The sequence below is a fragment of the Pleurodeles waltl genome, chromosome 4_2 (genome assembly GCF_031143425.1).
Source record: "Pleurodeles waltl isolate 20211129_DDA chromosome 4_2, aPleWal1.hap1.20221129, whole genome shotgun sequence".
NCBI classification, from domain to species: Eukaryota; Metazoa; Chordata; class Amphibia; order Caudata; family Salamandridae; genus Pleurodeles; species Pleurodeles waltl.
In genome coordinates, this window is record NC_090443.1 from 52,638,433 (window position 1) to 52,655,461 (window position 17,029).

The 17,029-nt window shown below is 45.8% G+C and overlaps 1 protein-coding gene across 1 annotated transcript in view; it reads left to right on the forward strand.

The window, feature by feature from the left end:
- C1QL4 (complement C1q like 4) overlaps positions 1–15,217 on the forward strand; it is a 156,504-nt gene extending 141,287 nt beyond the window's left edge. The window contains exon 2 of the mRNA XM_069230619.1: positions 13,870–15,217. Coding sequence (XP_069086720.1) covers positions 13,870–14,049 — 180 coding nt within the window. The 3' untranslated portion in view covers positions 14,050–15,217. The remainder of the gene's footprint in view (positions 1–13,869) is intronic.
- Positions 15,218–17,029: the final 1,812 nt, after the last annotated feature.

Sequence of the window (17,029 nt, forward strand, 5' to 3'; positions counted from 1 at the left end):
CTGGTCACCCTAAGTGAGACCTAAGGGAGGAGGTGTGGCCTAATGGATGGCAGAGCTGCCCACTTGGCACTTGGGTAGCCAGGTTCGAGTCCTGGCGTTGTTTCAACATCCTGTGATTCTAGGCAAATCACTTAATCTTGCAGTGCCTAAAAAGAACAAGCAGTTCCAGTGCAATGGGTGTCGCATTTGCTCGCGTTAGAGTTAATAGCATTGTAAATTCCTAACTGAATTTTTCATGCCACTTAAATTGAAAATGAAAAGTAAAACAGCTGACATAAGCGAGCCGATTCAAAGCGCCATGGCCACCATGAGGATGAGCGCGAAGGAGACACACAAAAAGAAGTTTGATCGCAAACGTGTTGGTAATCGTGCTATTATCCATGTAACAGGGGCAGTCTGCAAGGCGGTAACAAAACCGCTCCAAGGAGGGACAAACGTAAAGCATTTACCAATGATAACAAAGGATTTTTGAAAAGCAAGCACCCGAACAAGTGAAAGTGATGGGCGGACAATGGTCGTGGTGAAAAGCCCACAGAATACTTACAACAGGCCAAAGTGCTGGTATGCTCGACCTAAAAAAAGAGATTCTGGACACCCCTTGTGTAATGTAATAGGGCACTCTGATGCCCTTGGGCCAATTTTGCGCTGCAAACACAAGGCCTGGCATCATTTGTAAGGATTGTTTGACCACGCACGGGCATGAGCCAGCTTTAAACGCTGAGAGAAATAGTCCTGACCTCTAACTGGAAAGCAAATCACCTGGGTATAATTAAAGAAAACTTACAGGCCCTTCGAGAGTAGCACAGCTGCTGCTGTCATGGGAAATTCCATAACAGGGCAGCGAAGCCCAGGACCTGGAAACCACAAAGCCAAAGATAACCACCAGAAATAAATGCACAGATACATCAGACCTCAGCAAATAGCAGGCTGGCATTGGCACCACGGGTCGTCTCACAAGGGACAGGAGAAATGTGTAGCAAAATAAGCACAGAGACGGTAACAGTGGGTTCACAGGCTGGCTACCAGAGAAGCCAGACTTAACTCAAAGAAATGTAGAAACTTGACATTATACAGAGAGGGAAGCCCGATGTTCAGAGCGGCCTGAAGTCTGACCATTTTCCAGAGCCCTCCCAGCTGTAGAAAAACGTCCGTTGACCATCAAGAACCTGACATCCCCTGCATGAGGTTTAGCAAAGGTAGTGCACAAAAGAAGGACTCAGTCTGGTAGATATCAAAGAAACTGGATATGTATTGTTACCAGAGATTCATATAGCACCTTGTTGTCATTACTGTGACCTTGTGGTCCTGCTGGGTTTGGTACCTTCATGCCCAGGTCTCTAGGATTTCAGCACAGATCGGAGCATGTTTTTTCTGTGCGTGGGCTCAGCAGTAGTGTGGGTGCGGGTCCTACTGCTATGCATGTTTAGTCGCAGTATGGTTTGGTGCACAGCGAGAGACGTTAACTAATTTAGGCACATGCCATCTGAAGGACTGGTATACGTACTACCTAACTTTAGGTATGACTATGAGGTATGTCTACAAAGACACACACAAATACACTTGCACATACCTACACAAATCCATGCACATCAAATACACATACGTAGCTACCCATTTTACAAGCAACACTTCTATGGGAAATACCCTTAACAATGCAGTTCGAACCACTCTGTGACTTAACAATGCGGTCCAAACCACGAATGAGTCTTTACAATGCATTCCTTTACTGCGCAAGTCGTTACATCCACTTGCTGACAGGAAAGCGTTGTTGGATTGATGTCGGACTTTAAGTCCAACACTTTTCGTACTGTTGCTAGACTGGAGCTGGGATAGTAAATTATACTATTCCAAAGTCCAGCGCTTTCCCTAAGGCAAGTTGTTGTAACGACTTGCGTGGTAAAGGAATGTGTTGTAAAGACGCATTCGTGGTTGTTATGAAATGTGTGCTAAATGAATGCGTGGTTCCAACACACAACCTAATTCCATACATGTTCATACATATTTATAGGGATGGGCAAAATTCCTGTATTTTTCTTTCGCAAAATTATGAGAAATTAAAATGTGTAATTTTGCGTTGTATTTGAGCGTGAGATGCATTCTTGTGTCAATGTTTGGTACGAGTACACATTTAAACAAAAGTACCACCAACAACAGAAGCTCACTTTCTGTTGCTCCCATGGACTCACTGTAAATCTTTACAATGAATTGTGTTTACTGCACATTTTGACCCAAAAAGTAGTGTAATGGCATACTTTCAGGAATTTTGTGTACATAGCATAATTTTAAATTCCCCAAATTATGTTGAAGTAATTTAACTTTCACCAAGGCCTGATGTTTATGCTTTATTAAAAATGCTGTATTGCTTTAATAATAATGTAAACGTTTAACTTCTGGGAATATACTTGGGGAGATCCATTCGGTCCCAATTTGTATTCTTTGTGTGAAGCCATTTACATTAATTGAAGGAGCCTCTGGGTAGCTGGACCTTTCACCAACATTAAATATTCAAATCATTTTTCTGAATAATGCAAACACCCAGGAGCTCTCCCCCTTAATGTGCTGGGTTTTAGGCAAACAGTGGAAAAGCAAAGCAGACCAAATTGAATACCAATTGTACTTTACCATAGATATTCTGACATTCACTCTAGAACCCCGGCTAAGTTCAGATTGCGAACCCCAAATATCTTCCCCTACAGATGCTTACAACATGTTGAGCCCTGATTATGAGCCATGTATTATTCCACAGGAGTCAAAACATCAACTAATATCAAGTGTAAAAATAATTCATTTGCTGTATTCTATCAGAAGTACATTTGTGTCATGCACTGTCCATAATACCCTCACTTCTTCTACTTAACTCAGGGGCATGACATTTTACAAAAATATAGACTTGTCCAAGGGATGGGTTGTTTCAGTAATCAAATTTTCCTATAAAAAATCTACTTTTGCCTCTTTGCGCCATGCAGGGAGGTGACACATTTCTGATTCATTATGATTAAGCTAAAGCTATGACAATAGCCTCTTTAAGGCTCATATAACAATGCTTGTATTCATAGAAAGACCTTAATTTAGCCATCTTTCTGCAAATCTGCATCGAGGCTGGAAGTTGGCAGTATGACATAGTTCAAGGGCTGGAATGCCCTTTGAGTCTGTGCACGCGGGCAAACATACGCTTATAGGTGTTCACAAACCAGCCCATTCCCACATTGAAAAAGATTCGAAGTTTTCTCTCCACCAGGTAGAAGTAAATCTTTGTTGATGATGGAAAAAAGGAGTGTCGGGAAATTGAATGTGCAATTGCTCAGCAGATTTGCATATGAGCAAATGGAAATTACAAAAGTGTGCTAGGAGTAAGGTTTGTGTTCTACTTCTGGAAACTGTTGTGATCTCCTGGAAGTTGTAAATCTGCCTGCTGGTAAACCCTTGTGACATTCTTAAGGAATTGGGCCCCTAATTTATTTTCATACTGCACATAATGTTGACTTGTTGGTTTTACAACAATTTATGTTTTGTGTAAATATTAGCATGTATCAAACACGTTTTATTAAATGATGCCTCACAGAAATGATATTTACAATTGCACAATAGTTTAGCAAAACATTTTTTTCAAGCTGCTGTGAGAAAGTAGCCTCTTTCTAGCCTTGTTACCCCCACTTTTGGCCTGTTTGTGAGTGTATGTCAGGGTGTTTTCACTGTCTCACTGGGATCCTGCTAGCCAGGGCCCAGTGCTCATAGTGAAAACCCTATGTTTTCAGTATGTTTGTTATGTGTCACTGGGACCCTGCTAGTCAGGACCCCAGTGCTCATAAGTTTGTGGCCTATATGTATGTGTTCCCTGTGTGGTGCCTAACTGTCTCACTGAGGCTCTGCTAACCAGAACCTCAGTGGTTATGCTCTCTCATTTCTTTCAAATTGTCACTAACAGGCTAGTGACCAATTTTACCAATTTACATTGGCTTACTGGAACACCCTTATAATTCCCTAGTATATGGTACTGAGGTACCCAGGGTATTGGGGTTCCAGGAGATCCCTATGGGCTGCAGCATTTCTTTTGCCACCCATAGGGAGCTCTGACAATTCTTACACAGGCCTGCCACTGCAGCCTGAGTGAAATAACGTCCACGTTATTTCACAGCCATTTTACACTGCACTTAAGTAACTTATAAGTCACCTATATGTCTAACCTTTACCTGGTAAAGGTTAGGTGCAAAGTTACTTAGTGTGAGGGCACCCTGGCACTAGCCAAGGTGCCCCCACATTGTTCAGGGCCAATTCCCCGGACTTTGTGAGTGCGGGGACACCATTACACGCGTGCACTACATCTAGGTCACTACCTATATGTAGCTTCACAATGGTAACTCCGAATATGGCCATGTAACATGTCTATGATTATGGAATTGCCCCCTCTATACCATCCTGGCATAGTTGGCACAATCCCATGATCCCAGTGGTCTGTAGCACAGACCCTGGTACTGCCAAACTGCCCTTCCTGGGGTTTCACTGCAGCTGCTGCCAACCCCTCAGACAGGCAGCTGCCCTCCTGGGGTCCAGCCAGGCCTGGCCCAGGATGGCAGAACAAAGGACTTCCTCTGAGAGAGGGTGTTACACCCTCTCCCTTTGGAAAATGGTGTGAAGGCAGGGGAGGAGTAGCCTCCCCCAGCCTCTGGAAATGCTTTCTTGGGCACAGATGTGCCCAATTCTGCATAAGCCAGTCTACACCGGTTCGGGGGACCCCTTAGCCCTGCTCTGGCGCGAAACTGGACAAAGGAAAGGGGAGTGACCACTCCCCTGACCTGTACCTCCCCTGGGAGGTGCCCAGAGCTCCTCCAGTGTGCTCCAGACCTCTGCCATCTTGGAAACAGAGGTGCTGCTGGCACACTGGACTGCTCTGAGTGGCCAGTGCCACCAGGTGACGTCAGAGACTCCTTCTGATAGGCTCCTTCAGGTGTTGCTAGCCTATCCTCTCTCCTAGGTAGCCAAACCCTCTTTTCTGGCTATTTAGGGTCTCTGTCTCTTGGGATTCCTTAGATAACGAATGCAAGAGCTCATCAGAGTTCCTCTGCATCTCTCTCTTCACCTTCTGCCAAGGAATCGACTGCTGACCGCGCTGGAAGCCTGCAAACCTGCAACATAGTAGCAAAGACGACTACTGCAACTCTGTAACGCTGATCCTGCCGCCTTCTCGACTGTTTTCCTGGTGGTGCATGCTGTGGGGGTAGTCTGCCTCCTCTCTGCACTAGAAGCTCCGAAGAAATCTCCCGTGGGTCGACGGAATCTTCCCCCTGCAACCGCAGGCACCAAAAAGCTGCATTACCGGTCCCTTGGGTCTCCTCACAGCACGACGAACGAGGTCCCTCGAATCCAGCAACTCTGTCCAAGTGACTCCCACAGTCCAGTGACTCTTCAGTCCAAGTTTGGTGGAGGTATGTCCTTGCCTCACCTCGCTAGACTGCATTGCTGGGAACCGTGACTTTTGCAGCTACTCCGGCCCCTGTGCACTTCCGGCGGAAATCCTTCGTGCACAGCCAAGCCTGGGTCCACGGCACTCTAACCTGCATTGCACGACTTTCTAAGTGGGTCTCCGGCGACGTGGGACTCCTTTGTGCGACTTCGGGTGAGCACTGTTTCACGCATCCTTGTAGTGCCTGTTTCTGGCACTTCTCCGGGTGCTACCTGCTGCTAAGAGGGCTCCTTGTCTTGCTCGACGTCCCCTCTACCTCCTGGTCCAATTTGCGACCTCCTGGTCCCTCCTGGGCTGCAGCAGCGTCCAAAAACGCTAACCGCACGATTTGCAGCTAGCAAGGCTTGTTGGCGTTCTTTCGGCGGGAAAACACTTCTGCACAACTCTACAAGGCGAGAGGGATCCGTCCTCTAAAGGGGAAGTCTCTAGCCTCTTGCGTTCCTGCAGAAACCGCAGCTTCTTCAGTCCAGTCGAAGTTTCTTTGCACCCGCAGCTGGCATTTCCTGGGCATCTGCCCATCTCCGACTTGCTTGTGACTTTTGGACTTGGTCCCCTTGTTCCACAGGTACCCCAGATTGGAAATCCAGCGTTGTTGCATTGTTGGTTTGTGTCTTTCCTGCATTATTCCTCTAACACGACTTCTTTGTCCTTAGGGGAACTTTAGTGCACTTTGCACTCACTTTTCAGGGTCTTGGGGAGGGCTAATTTTCTAACTCTCACTATTTTCTAATAGTCCCAGCGACCCTCTACAAGGCCACATAGGTTTGGGGTCCATTCGTGGTTCACATTCCACTTTTGGAGTATATGGTTTGTGTTGCCCCTATCCCTATGTGTCCCCATTGCATCCTATTGTAACTATACATTGTTTGCACTGTTTTCTAAGACTATACTGCATATTTCTGGTATTGTGTATATATATCTTGTGTATATTTCCTATCCTCTCACTGAGGGGACACTCTGAGATACTTTGGCATATTGTCATAAAAATAAAGTACCTTTATTTTTAGTATAACTGTGTATTGTGTTTTCTTATGATATTGTGCATATGACACTAAGTGGTTCTGTAGTAGCTTCACACGTCTCCTAGTTCAGCCTAAGCTGCTCTGCTAAGCTACCATTATCTATCAGCCTAAGCTGCTAGACACCCTATACACTAATAAGGGATAACTGGGCCTGGTGCAAGGTGCAAGTACCCCTTGGTACTCACTACAAGCCAGTCCAGCCTCCTACATTGGTTGTGCAGCGGTGGGATAAGTGCTTTGAGACTACTTACCACTCTTGTCATTGTACTTTTAATAAGAGAAAAATATACAAAACAAGTTCAGTGTATATACACATTGCCAAAAAGTTTTGCATTTCCTCTTTTCACTCTTTTCTAAGTGCTGAAAAGTACTTCTAACTTTCTAAAAAGTTCTAAAAAGTTTTAAAAGTTTTTTTCTCTGTCTTTCTAAAAGCTCTAACAAACTTTTTTCTCTTTTTCTATCACTTTAACTCTCTCTAAAAATGTCTGGCACAGGCCAAAATGTTGATCTGTCCAAACTTGCATATGACCACCTTAGCTGGAAAGGAGCAAGGAGTCTCTGTGTAGAGAGAGGTTTGAGTGTAGGGAAGAATCCTTCCTTGGAACTGTTACTTAACATGCTTAGAGAACAGGATAAGGCTAGAAGTGCCCCATCTGTAGAAAAAGTAGCTAATGGTTCCCAATCTGATCCAGGGACTCCCCCAGGAAAAGATTCAGGAAAGAAACTTCCTAGCCTTCCCATTACTAGACAGTCTAGCATAACTGGTAATGATGAAGAGCCACACCATACAAATAGTGTTGTCTCACATCATAGCAAAAGCATTTATTCTCACCACAGTGGTACTGATGTTTCTGTTAGCCAAGCTGTTAGGGTGCCCTCTGTAAGGGACAGGTCTCCTTCTGTCCATTCTCACCATACTTCTGTTTCAAGACATGTCCCTCCCACCCACCCTGATGACAGATTGTTAGAAAGGGAACTCAATAGATTGAGAGTGGAACAAACCAGACTGAAGCTCAAGAAGCAACAGCTGGATTTGGATAGACAGACTTTAGAAGTAGAGAAGGAGAGACAGAAACTGGGTTTAGAAACCCATGGTGGCAGCAGCAGTATTCCCCATAGTCATCCTGCAAAAGAGCATGATTCCAGGAATCTGCACAAGATAGTTCCCCCTTATAAGGAGGGGGATGACATTAACAAGTGGTTTGCTGCACTTGAGAGGGCCTGTGTTGTACAGGATGTCCCTCAAAGGCAGTGGGCTGCTATCCTATGGCTATCATTTAGTGGAAAAGGTAGGGATAGGCTCCTTACTGTGAAAGAAAATGAAGCTAATGATTACAAAGTTCTTAAGAATGCACTCCTGGATGGTTATGGCTTAACCACTGAACAATACAGGAATAAAGTTCAGAGAGACCAAAAAGGAGTCTTCACAAGACTGGGTTGATTTCATTGACCATTCAGTGAAGGCCTTGGAGGGGTGGTTACATGGCAGTAAAGTTACTGATTATGACAGCCTGTATAACTTGATCCTGAGAGAGCATATTCTTAATACTTGTATGTCTGATTTGTTGCACCAATACCTGGTAGACTCTGATCTGACCTCTCCCCAAGAATTGGGAAAGAAGGCAGACAAATGGGTCAGAACAAGGGTGAACAGAAAAGTTCATACAGGGGGTGACAAAGATGGCAATAAGAAGAAAGATGGTGAAAAATCTCAAGATAAGCTTGGGGATAAGGGTAAAACCAAAGATCCCACTTCAAATCTTAAACACTCTTCAGAGGGTGGGGATAAAACTAATTCTTCCTCTTCTTCTCAACCTGCACACATTAAAAAGCCTTGGTGCTTTGTGTGTAAAAACGGAGGCCATAGGCCAGGGGATAAGTCCTGTCCAGGTAAACCCCCTGAGCCCACCACCACTTATACATCAAGCTCTAGTGCCCCTAGCAGTAGTGGTACTAGTGGTGGGACTGCTGGCAACAGTCAAGCAAAGGGTGTAGTTGGGTTCACTTATGGGTCCATCATAGAAACTGGGGTAGTCAGTCCCAAGACAGTTTCTGTCACACCTAGTGGCATTGGCCTTGCCACACTGGCTGCTTGTCCCCTTACAATGGATAAGTACAGGCAGACAGTTTCAATAAATGGTGTAGAGGCCTTGGCCTACAGGGACACAGGTGCCAGTATCACTTTGGTGACTGAAAACCTAGTGCACCCTGATCAACACATCATTGGACAACAGTATAAGATTATTGATGTCCATAACTCCACTAAGTTTCTTCCCTTAGCTATAATTCAGTTTAGTTGGGGTGGAGTTACTGGCCCTAAGCAGGTGGTGGTATCACCTAGCTTACCTGTAGACTGTCTCTTAGGTAATGACCTAGAGGCCTCAGGTTGGGCTGATGTAGAGTTTTATGCCCATGCAGCCATGCTGGGCATCCCAGAGGAATTGTTCCCTCTCATTTCTACTGAAATGAAAAAGCAAAGGAGAGAAGGCCTGAAAACTCAGGATCCCTCTCCATCAACAGGTAAAAAGGGTATCACAGTATCCCCTAACCACCCTACCATTCAGGATACCATTCCTGTGGTGGGAGAAACCTCTCCTGGGGTGGCACCTGTTCCAAGGGAATCATCAGTTGGCAAAACTGTACTCCCTGAGGTAAAAGTACCTCTCTGTGGGATAACTAACATTGGTGAGAAAAAGAGCACCATTTTAGTTAACATGGAGCATCCCTCCAACCCTCCCAGAGAAACTTTAGTGCAGAAAACCTGCACTGCCTCACAACACTTAGGACAGCATCCCTGCCCTAGTGTGGAGCTCATAGGACAGCATCCCTGCCCTGCTCCAACTCAAGAGAAACAGCATCCCTGTTCTCTCTTCCAGCCATATGGACAAAGTTTTTGCCCAGCTATGGCTTTATTGAGACAGCATCCCTGTCTGGCATTTCCATCATTACAAATAGGTTCAGTGGACAATTCCCACTGCTCTAAACTAAAACTTACTGATAGAAACTCTGAAAATACATCTTCACATTGTTGCTTAGCTAAAAAACTTCAAACAGGGTGGTTTACATCCCCACAGGGAAGTAACCATATAGTGGATGATAAAGGGAGTAACCAGTCTATTGCAGAGCTACTCTCTACTTATCACCACTTAGACAATAAAGTCTCAACTGGCCAAGGTTAGCCTTATTGTCCTTCGTTTGGGGGGGGGGTTGTGTGAGAAAGTAGCCTCTTTCTAGCCTTGTTACCCCCACTTTTGGCCTGTTTGTGAGTGTATGTCAGGGTGTTTTCACTGTCTCACTGGGATCCTGCTAGCCAGGGCCCAGTGCTCATAGTGAAAACCCTATGTTTTCAGTATGTTTGTTATGTGTCACTGGGACCCTGCTAGTCAGGACCCCAGTGCTCATAAGTTTGTGGCCTATATGTATGTGTTCCCTGTGTGGTGCCTAACTGTCTCACTGAGGCTCTGCTAACCAGAACCTCAGTGGTTATGCTCTCTCATTTCTTTCAAATTGTCACTAACAGGCTAGTGACCAATTTTACCAATTTACATTGGCTTACTGGAACACCCTTATAATTCCCTAGTATATGGTACTGAGGTACCCAGGGTATTGGGGTTCCAGGAGATCCCTATGGGCTGCAGCATTTCTTTTGCCACCCATAGGGAGCTCTGACAATTCTTACACAGGCCTGCCACTGCAGCCTGAGTGAAATAACGTCCACGTTATTTCACAGCCATTTTACACTGCACTTAAGTAACTTATAAGTCACCTACATGTCTAACCTTTACCTGGTAAAGGTTAGGTGCAAAGTTACTTAGTGTGAGGGCACCCTGGCACTAGCCAAGGTGCCCCCACATTGTTCAGGGCCAATTCCCCGGACTTTGTGAGTGCGGGGACACCATTACATGCGTGCACTACATCTAGGTCACTACCTATATGTAGGTTCACAATGGTAACTCCGAATATGGCCATGTAACATGTGTATGATCATGGAATTGCCCCCTCTATACCATCCTGGCATAGTTGGCACAATCCCATGATCCCAGTGGTCTGTAGCACAGACCCTCGTACTGCCAAACTGCCCTTCCTGGGGTTTCACTGCAGCTGCTGCTGCTGCCAACCCCTCAGACAGGCAGCTGCCCTCCTGGGGTCCAGCCAGGCCTGGCCCAGGATGGCAGAACAAAGGACTTCCTCTGAGAGAGGGTGTTACACCCTCTCCCTTTGGAAAATGGTGTGAAGGCAGGGGAGGAGTAGCCTCCCCCAGCCTCTGGAAATGCTTTCTTGGGCACAGATGTGCCCAATTCTGCATAAGCCAGTCTACACCAGTTCAGGGGACCCCTTAGCCCTGCTCTGGCGCGAAACTGGATAAAGGAAAGGGGAGTGACCACTCCCCTGACCTGTACCTCCCCTGGGAGGTGCCCAGAGCTCCTCCAGTGTGCTCCAGACCTCTGCCATCTTGGATACAGAGGTGCTGCTGGCACACTGGACTGCTCTGAGTGGCCAGTGCCACCAGGTGACGTCAGAGACTCCTTCTGATAGGCTCCTTCAGGTGTTGCTAGCCTATCCTCTCTCCTAGGTAGCCAAACCCTCTTTTCTGGCTATTTAGGGTCTCTGTCTCTTGGGATTCCTTAGATAACGAATGCAAGAGCTCATCCGAGTTCCTCTGCATCTCTCTCTTCACCTTCTGCCAAGGAATCGACTGCTGACCGCGCTGGAAGCCTGCAAACCTGCAACATAGTAGCAAAGACGACTACTGCAACTCTGTAACGCTGATCCTGCCGCCTTCTCGACTGTTTTCCTGGTGGTGCATGCTGTGGGGGTAGTCTGCCTCCTCTCTGCACTAGAAGCTCCGAAGAAATCTCCCGTGGGTCGACGGAATCTTCCCCCTGCAACCGCAGGCACCAAAAAGCTGCATTACCGGTCCCTTGGGTCTCCTCTCAGCACGACGAGCGAGGTCCCTCGAATCCAGCAACTCTGTCCAAGTGACTCCCACAGTCCAGTGACTCTTCAGTCCAAGTTTGGTGGAGATAAGTCCTTGCCTCACCTCGCTAGACTGCATTGCTGGGAACTGCGACTTTTGCAGCTACTCCGGCCCCTGTGCACTTCTGGCGGAAATCCTTCGTGCACAGCCAAGCCTGGGTCCACGGCACTCTAACCTGCATTGCACGACTTTCTAAGTTGGTCTCCGGCGACGTGGGACTCCTTTGTGCGACTTCGGGAGAGCACCGTTTCACGCATCCTCGTAGTGCCTGTTTCTGGTACTTCTCTGGGCGCTACCTGCTGCTAAGAGGGCTCCTTGTCTTGCTCGATGTCCCCTCTACCTCCTGGTCCAATTTGCGACCTCCTGGTCCCTCCTGGGCCGCAGCAGCGTCCAAAAACGCTAACCGCACGATTTGCAGCTAGCAAGGCTTGTTGGCGTTCTTTCGGCGGGAAAACACTTCTGCACGACTCTACAAGGCGAGAGGGATCCGTCCTCCAAAGGGGAAGTCTCTAGCCTCTTGCGTTCCTGCAGAAACCGCAGCTTCTTCAGTCCAGTCGAAGCTTCTTTGCACCCGCAGCTGGCATTTCCTGGGCATCTGCCCATCTCCGACTTGCTTGTGACTTTTGGACTTGGTCCCCTTGTTCCACAGGTACCCCAGATTGGAAATCCAGCGTTGTTGCATTGTTGGTTTGTGTCTTTCCTGCATTATTCCTCTAACACGACTTCTTTGTCCTTAGGGGAACTTTAGTGCACTTTGCACTCACTTTTCAGGGTCTTGGAGAGGGCTAATTTTCTAACTCTCACTATTTTCTAATAGTCCCAGCGACCCTCTACAAGGTCACATAGGTTTGGGGTCCATTCGTGGTTCACATTCCACTTTTGGAGTATATGGTTTGTGTTGCCCCTATCCCTATGTGTCCCCATTGCATCCTATTGTAACTATACATTGTTTGCACTGTTTTCTAAGACTATACTGCATATTTCTGGTATTGTGTATATATATCTTGTGTATATTTCCTATCCTCTCACTGAGGGTACACTCTGAGATACTTTGGCATATTGTCATAAAAATAAAGTACCTTTATTTTTAGTATAACTGTGTATTGTGTTTTCTTATGATATTGTGCATATGACACTAAGTGGTTCTGTAGTAGCTTCACACGTCTCCTAGTTCAGCCTAAGCTGCTCTGCTAAGCTACCATTATCTATCAGCCTAAGCTGCTAGACACCCTATACACTAATAAGGGATAACTGGGCCTGGTGCAAGGTGCAAGTACCCCTTGGTACTCACTACAAGCCAGTCCAGCCTCCTACAGCTGCACATTTTTTATGCTCATTTTATTTTGTAAGCAAACAATCACCAATCTTGCTTTCATGCTTTTGAATGGAATTTATGTAATCTGGGAGCATTATAAAAGCCCTAAATTGTGAAAGTTTGCAAACATGGGTACACGTTTTTATACGGGAACCACAGTCAGTAATGCAAACTGAGCTCACAGCTTTTCCTTTGGGTGATTGCTTTAACAGAAACATTTGAATAACTTATAGATATGGACATACATCTTGCCTTAGTGACAGGCACAGACCCATACTGTGGTACTGTAAACTGGCAGCCAATGGCCTTCTTTTCCAATTAACATAATAAACATGAAAACTTGTTGTCCTTGACCCGCAACAATATGTTCTGGTAGTCCAGTGCTAAGAATTCCAGGACCCTGTATGTATGTGCATCATTAATTAATTTTGTCTTTGCACGCCTTGCCCTCTCACAGTATTTATACTGCGGAGCATGTACTTATGAAATAATATATGGAATGTGCAACAGCCTCTATGTTTGTGTAAAAACTAGGAATGTACAAAATTATTGAGATTTCCTTTTCTGTAATTATTTGACATTTCAGAAAAATGACAAAAACTCACACAAAACGTCAATCTGGCTTTTTGAACTTTTTTTAGTGCAAATTGCGTGGTGGCGTCCAAATTGATGCGAAGATGCACTTTGCACCCAAAAAAGCACAAAATACGTGCTGCAAACATAAGCTGCACGATTGCATTGATCTGTTTCTACTGCAATAGGATTTTTTTACCTAAGCGATCCCCAATTATGCCCGGTCTCACAACTGCATACTTAAAAAAAAAAACAAAAAGCCAAATTCAAAATGCCAGAAATTACGCCAGCATAATTGAAATTTGCCCAGCAGCTGAAGCTAATTTGTTTTGCTTATTTACTGACTAAGAATCCAGAAGGACGACAAAATGTCCATGAACAGTAACGACAAATAATTGATGTTGGTTAAATAGGCACATGAACCACTGCTTTGTGGAATTACGGTCTGTGTTGAAACTGTCCACTGGTCTTGTTCGCCAATCATTGGTTCAGAACTTAACTGTCTCTCTCTCACCTGCAGGTGCGGGCCAGCGCCATTGCGCAAGATGCGGACCAAAACTACGACTACGCTAGCAACAGCGTCATCCTGCACTTGGATGTGGGCGACGAAGTGTGCATCAAGTTGGATGGCGGAAAAGTACACGGCGGGAACACCAACAAGTACAGCACCTTCTCAGGGTTCATCATCTACCCCGACTGAGGTCCCCCACAGGTACCGACTGATACCTCCCTCTGAAGCAACACATGCAGCACTATCATCATTCACAAACCAAGCCCACCTTCTGTCTCCCAGGGACCTCATACCTTCATCGTACACAACTGAGCTCACCTTCGTTCTACCGGGGACTTTGACATAGATGCACTATATTCTGAGGCGTGGATGTATACATTCTGACATGTATCAATGTGTACAACTGAGTCAATCCTCTGCCGTACCATTGACTGTGACATGCACGTGCAGCGCCTCCCTCACACACACTTGAGTCCAGCCAGCTCTCCCCCAGAGACCTGGTCTAACCTGTGAAGCACACACCCCTTATAGACCTGATCCCACCCCAGCTTTATCCATGGCCCTCGATCTAAGTGTGGTTTGACACAGACAGTATTTTTAATATCTGCTACTCAGTCAACCTTCTGCATCATACATGGTCAGAAACATATATGCGTTGATGGGCCAGTGCTTGCAATTTTGACATTATCTACAACTGTGCCAAACCAAATCTCCTTGCAAGGACCTCACATGAACGGGCTGCCACGTGATGCTCCTTTACCTTGCACAGCAGAGACACACTACACCGTTTATGGATATCAGTGTACACATATGTATACCATCATCATGAACCACTGTGCCAGCCCTCGGCTTCCTCTGGTACAAAGATGTGCACCTGCTGCTGCCTTGGGACGTGCAATACCTACACTTAACTGAGTATGCCCTCTCGGATTGGATACTGATGACATGTGCCGCACGAGAGCCAATCCATGAAGCTCTTGTACCTAAACTGGACAATGTTTATCTTCCCCTCAAATCACATTCAGACGTACACTTGCTACCTGTGGTTCAACAGATGCAGCACCTTATTAGGCTTGAGTGTGGACCCAACCTCAATTTCCCTCGCACGGCCTGATGCTGAGATGCACGAGCCACAACTAGCAGTATTTTGGTGTCCCACCATGTGCTTCCTTCTTCGCACTCCTTCCTCGCACTCGGACAACTCTTCAGGCCTTGTCACACAATACCTAAATCCCCCAACTTTGCCTGCAGATACTGTGTCCTATGAAGCTTCTAGCTGGGCATTTGCCCGGTAGGAGCTGAGGTGTTTTAAACACATTTGTCTTCTACCAAGAATGCTGTAGTAGTTGTCTTCTTTGAGTGATAATATCATCCTACCGGTGGAACTACTCAATCGGATTCACTGACTGACAGTTGCACATTTCTATGGATGGGCTTGCGCAGCTGTCTTCTCTGATTGTTGTTATCTGCAGGCAGGTGGGACTGTGGTGGTTGTCTCCACTGGTTCACAGCTGTACACCTCTGGAGGGGTTAGAGTGGTTGCCTTTTCTGACTGATTTATCCTTCTACAGGTGGGACTCTTGTGATTGTCTTCAAAGACAAAGAAATGACACAGCTCTAGGGATAGGCTGGATGTAATGTGTTCTCGGACTGCTCTTATCTTCCTACAGGTGGTAAAGTGAGGGTGTCTACTGTGACTGAGAATTGCACACCTTTAGGAATGTTGCTAGAGTTGTTGCCTTCTCTCTCAGACGCTATCTTTGTCCAAGTGGAGCTGTGGTACTGAGAGCTGTCTGCCATTGTTTGGTGTGAGAGCAATTGTCGCATGTCAATGGCTTATATGACACGTGCTGCCAGACCTGGTTGTTTCCCCGATGTAACTTGTAAGAGGGGGGTTTCTATACAAGAAAAAAAGCAGTTTGTGTTCTTTAGTATTGTTATTCATGTCTTTCAGTGGTTCCCAACCTTTTGACTTCTGTGGACCCCCACTTTATCCTTACTGAAACCCGGGGACCCCACTGAACCATTATTGGAATCCGGGGGCCCCCTACCGAGTCATTACTGAAAGGTAGGGACCTAATCTGTTAATATTATTTAATTTTCTAAGCAGTTGCGGACCCCTAGAGGAGGCTTCTTGGACACCTAGGGGTCCCCAGACCACAGGTTGGGAACCACTGATGTATTTAATTTTTAGTAATCATTCCCCTATAGTTTATTTTCAGACATATTTCCTGGTGTTGATTGCCTCATATCAAGATCTCATTAACCCAGTAAATGCATGAAATGGGTGCACTAACACCCTCTCCCCACTTTCCCTACTCCTTGTGAAATCCATAATTCCATGAAATTCTAGACTTTCTCTAAAAGTCTATCCCTTGACAAAGTCACTTCTCGGCTCCAGAAAACAATGAAATCTGCAAAAAGCAAATACATTTAAATTTAGGCGGTCTCAGCGTTCCTTGAATTATGTTTCTGCCCATAATTATTTTGGGCCATACAATATGGTACACAATGCCCTTTTTACTTTATTTTTATTGAAAGGAACCGTTTCTCCAGCACCCCCTCCCCCAAATTCATTTTTTACACCCACAATTCTAGAGAATTGCCCACTGAAAACTGCTGAACTCCCTCAAAAAGTAAAATATCGAATTGTCCAGGAAGGATGCCCTTGAATATGACATGGTATTTCTAGGAACGAAAACAAAACGTACACCCACATGTAGACTACATAATTAAAATAATTATAAAACTAAAAGCGAACTTCAGAAAAACTTGAAAGAGGAAAGCAAAGGGATGAAAGCAAGTTTCATCTCTTTGTGACCTTTCTTAGAAGACAGAGGAAGGAGGGTGGCTCCCAGAATGTAGGCCAGAGCGTAGCGGGAAAAGGGAGTGCAGGTGAGACAACATCCTTAATGAATGCCACTGCCCACGTTAGAGACTAGGTAAACGCTCTTGGGTCTTGTGGGTGGGTCAAAGGTCAGAAGAGGATACCAAGGTCTTGGCAAGAGATACCGGTGAGACTTTAACGCGTTCCATGCTTCATGTCCCCTCATTAAGCGCCCCTCACCACATCCAGTCCCAACTTGACAGTTTCAGGTGAAGTGAAGTGTTCCAATTAAAGGCCGTTGTGAAGCCAAGCGAGACATACTGTACAGGAAGGCGCTACGCA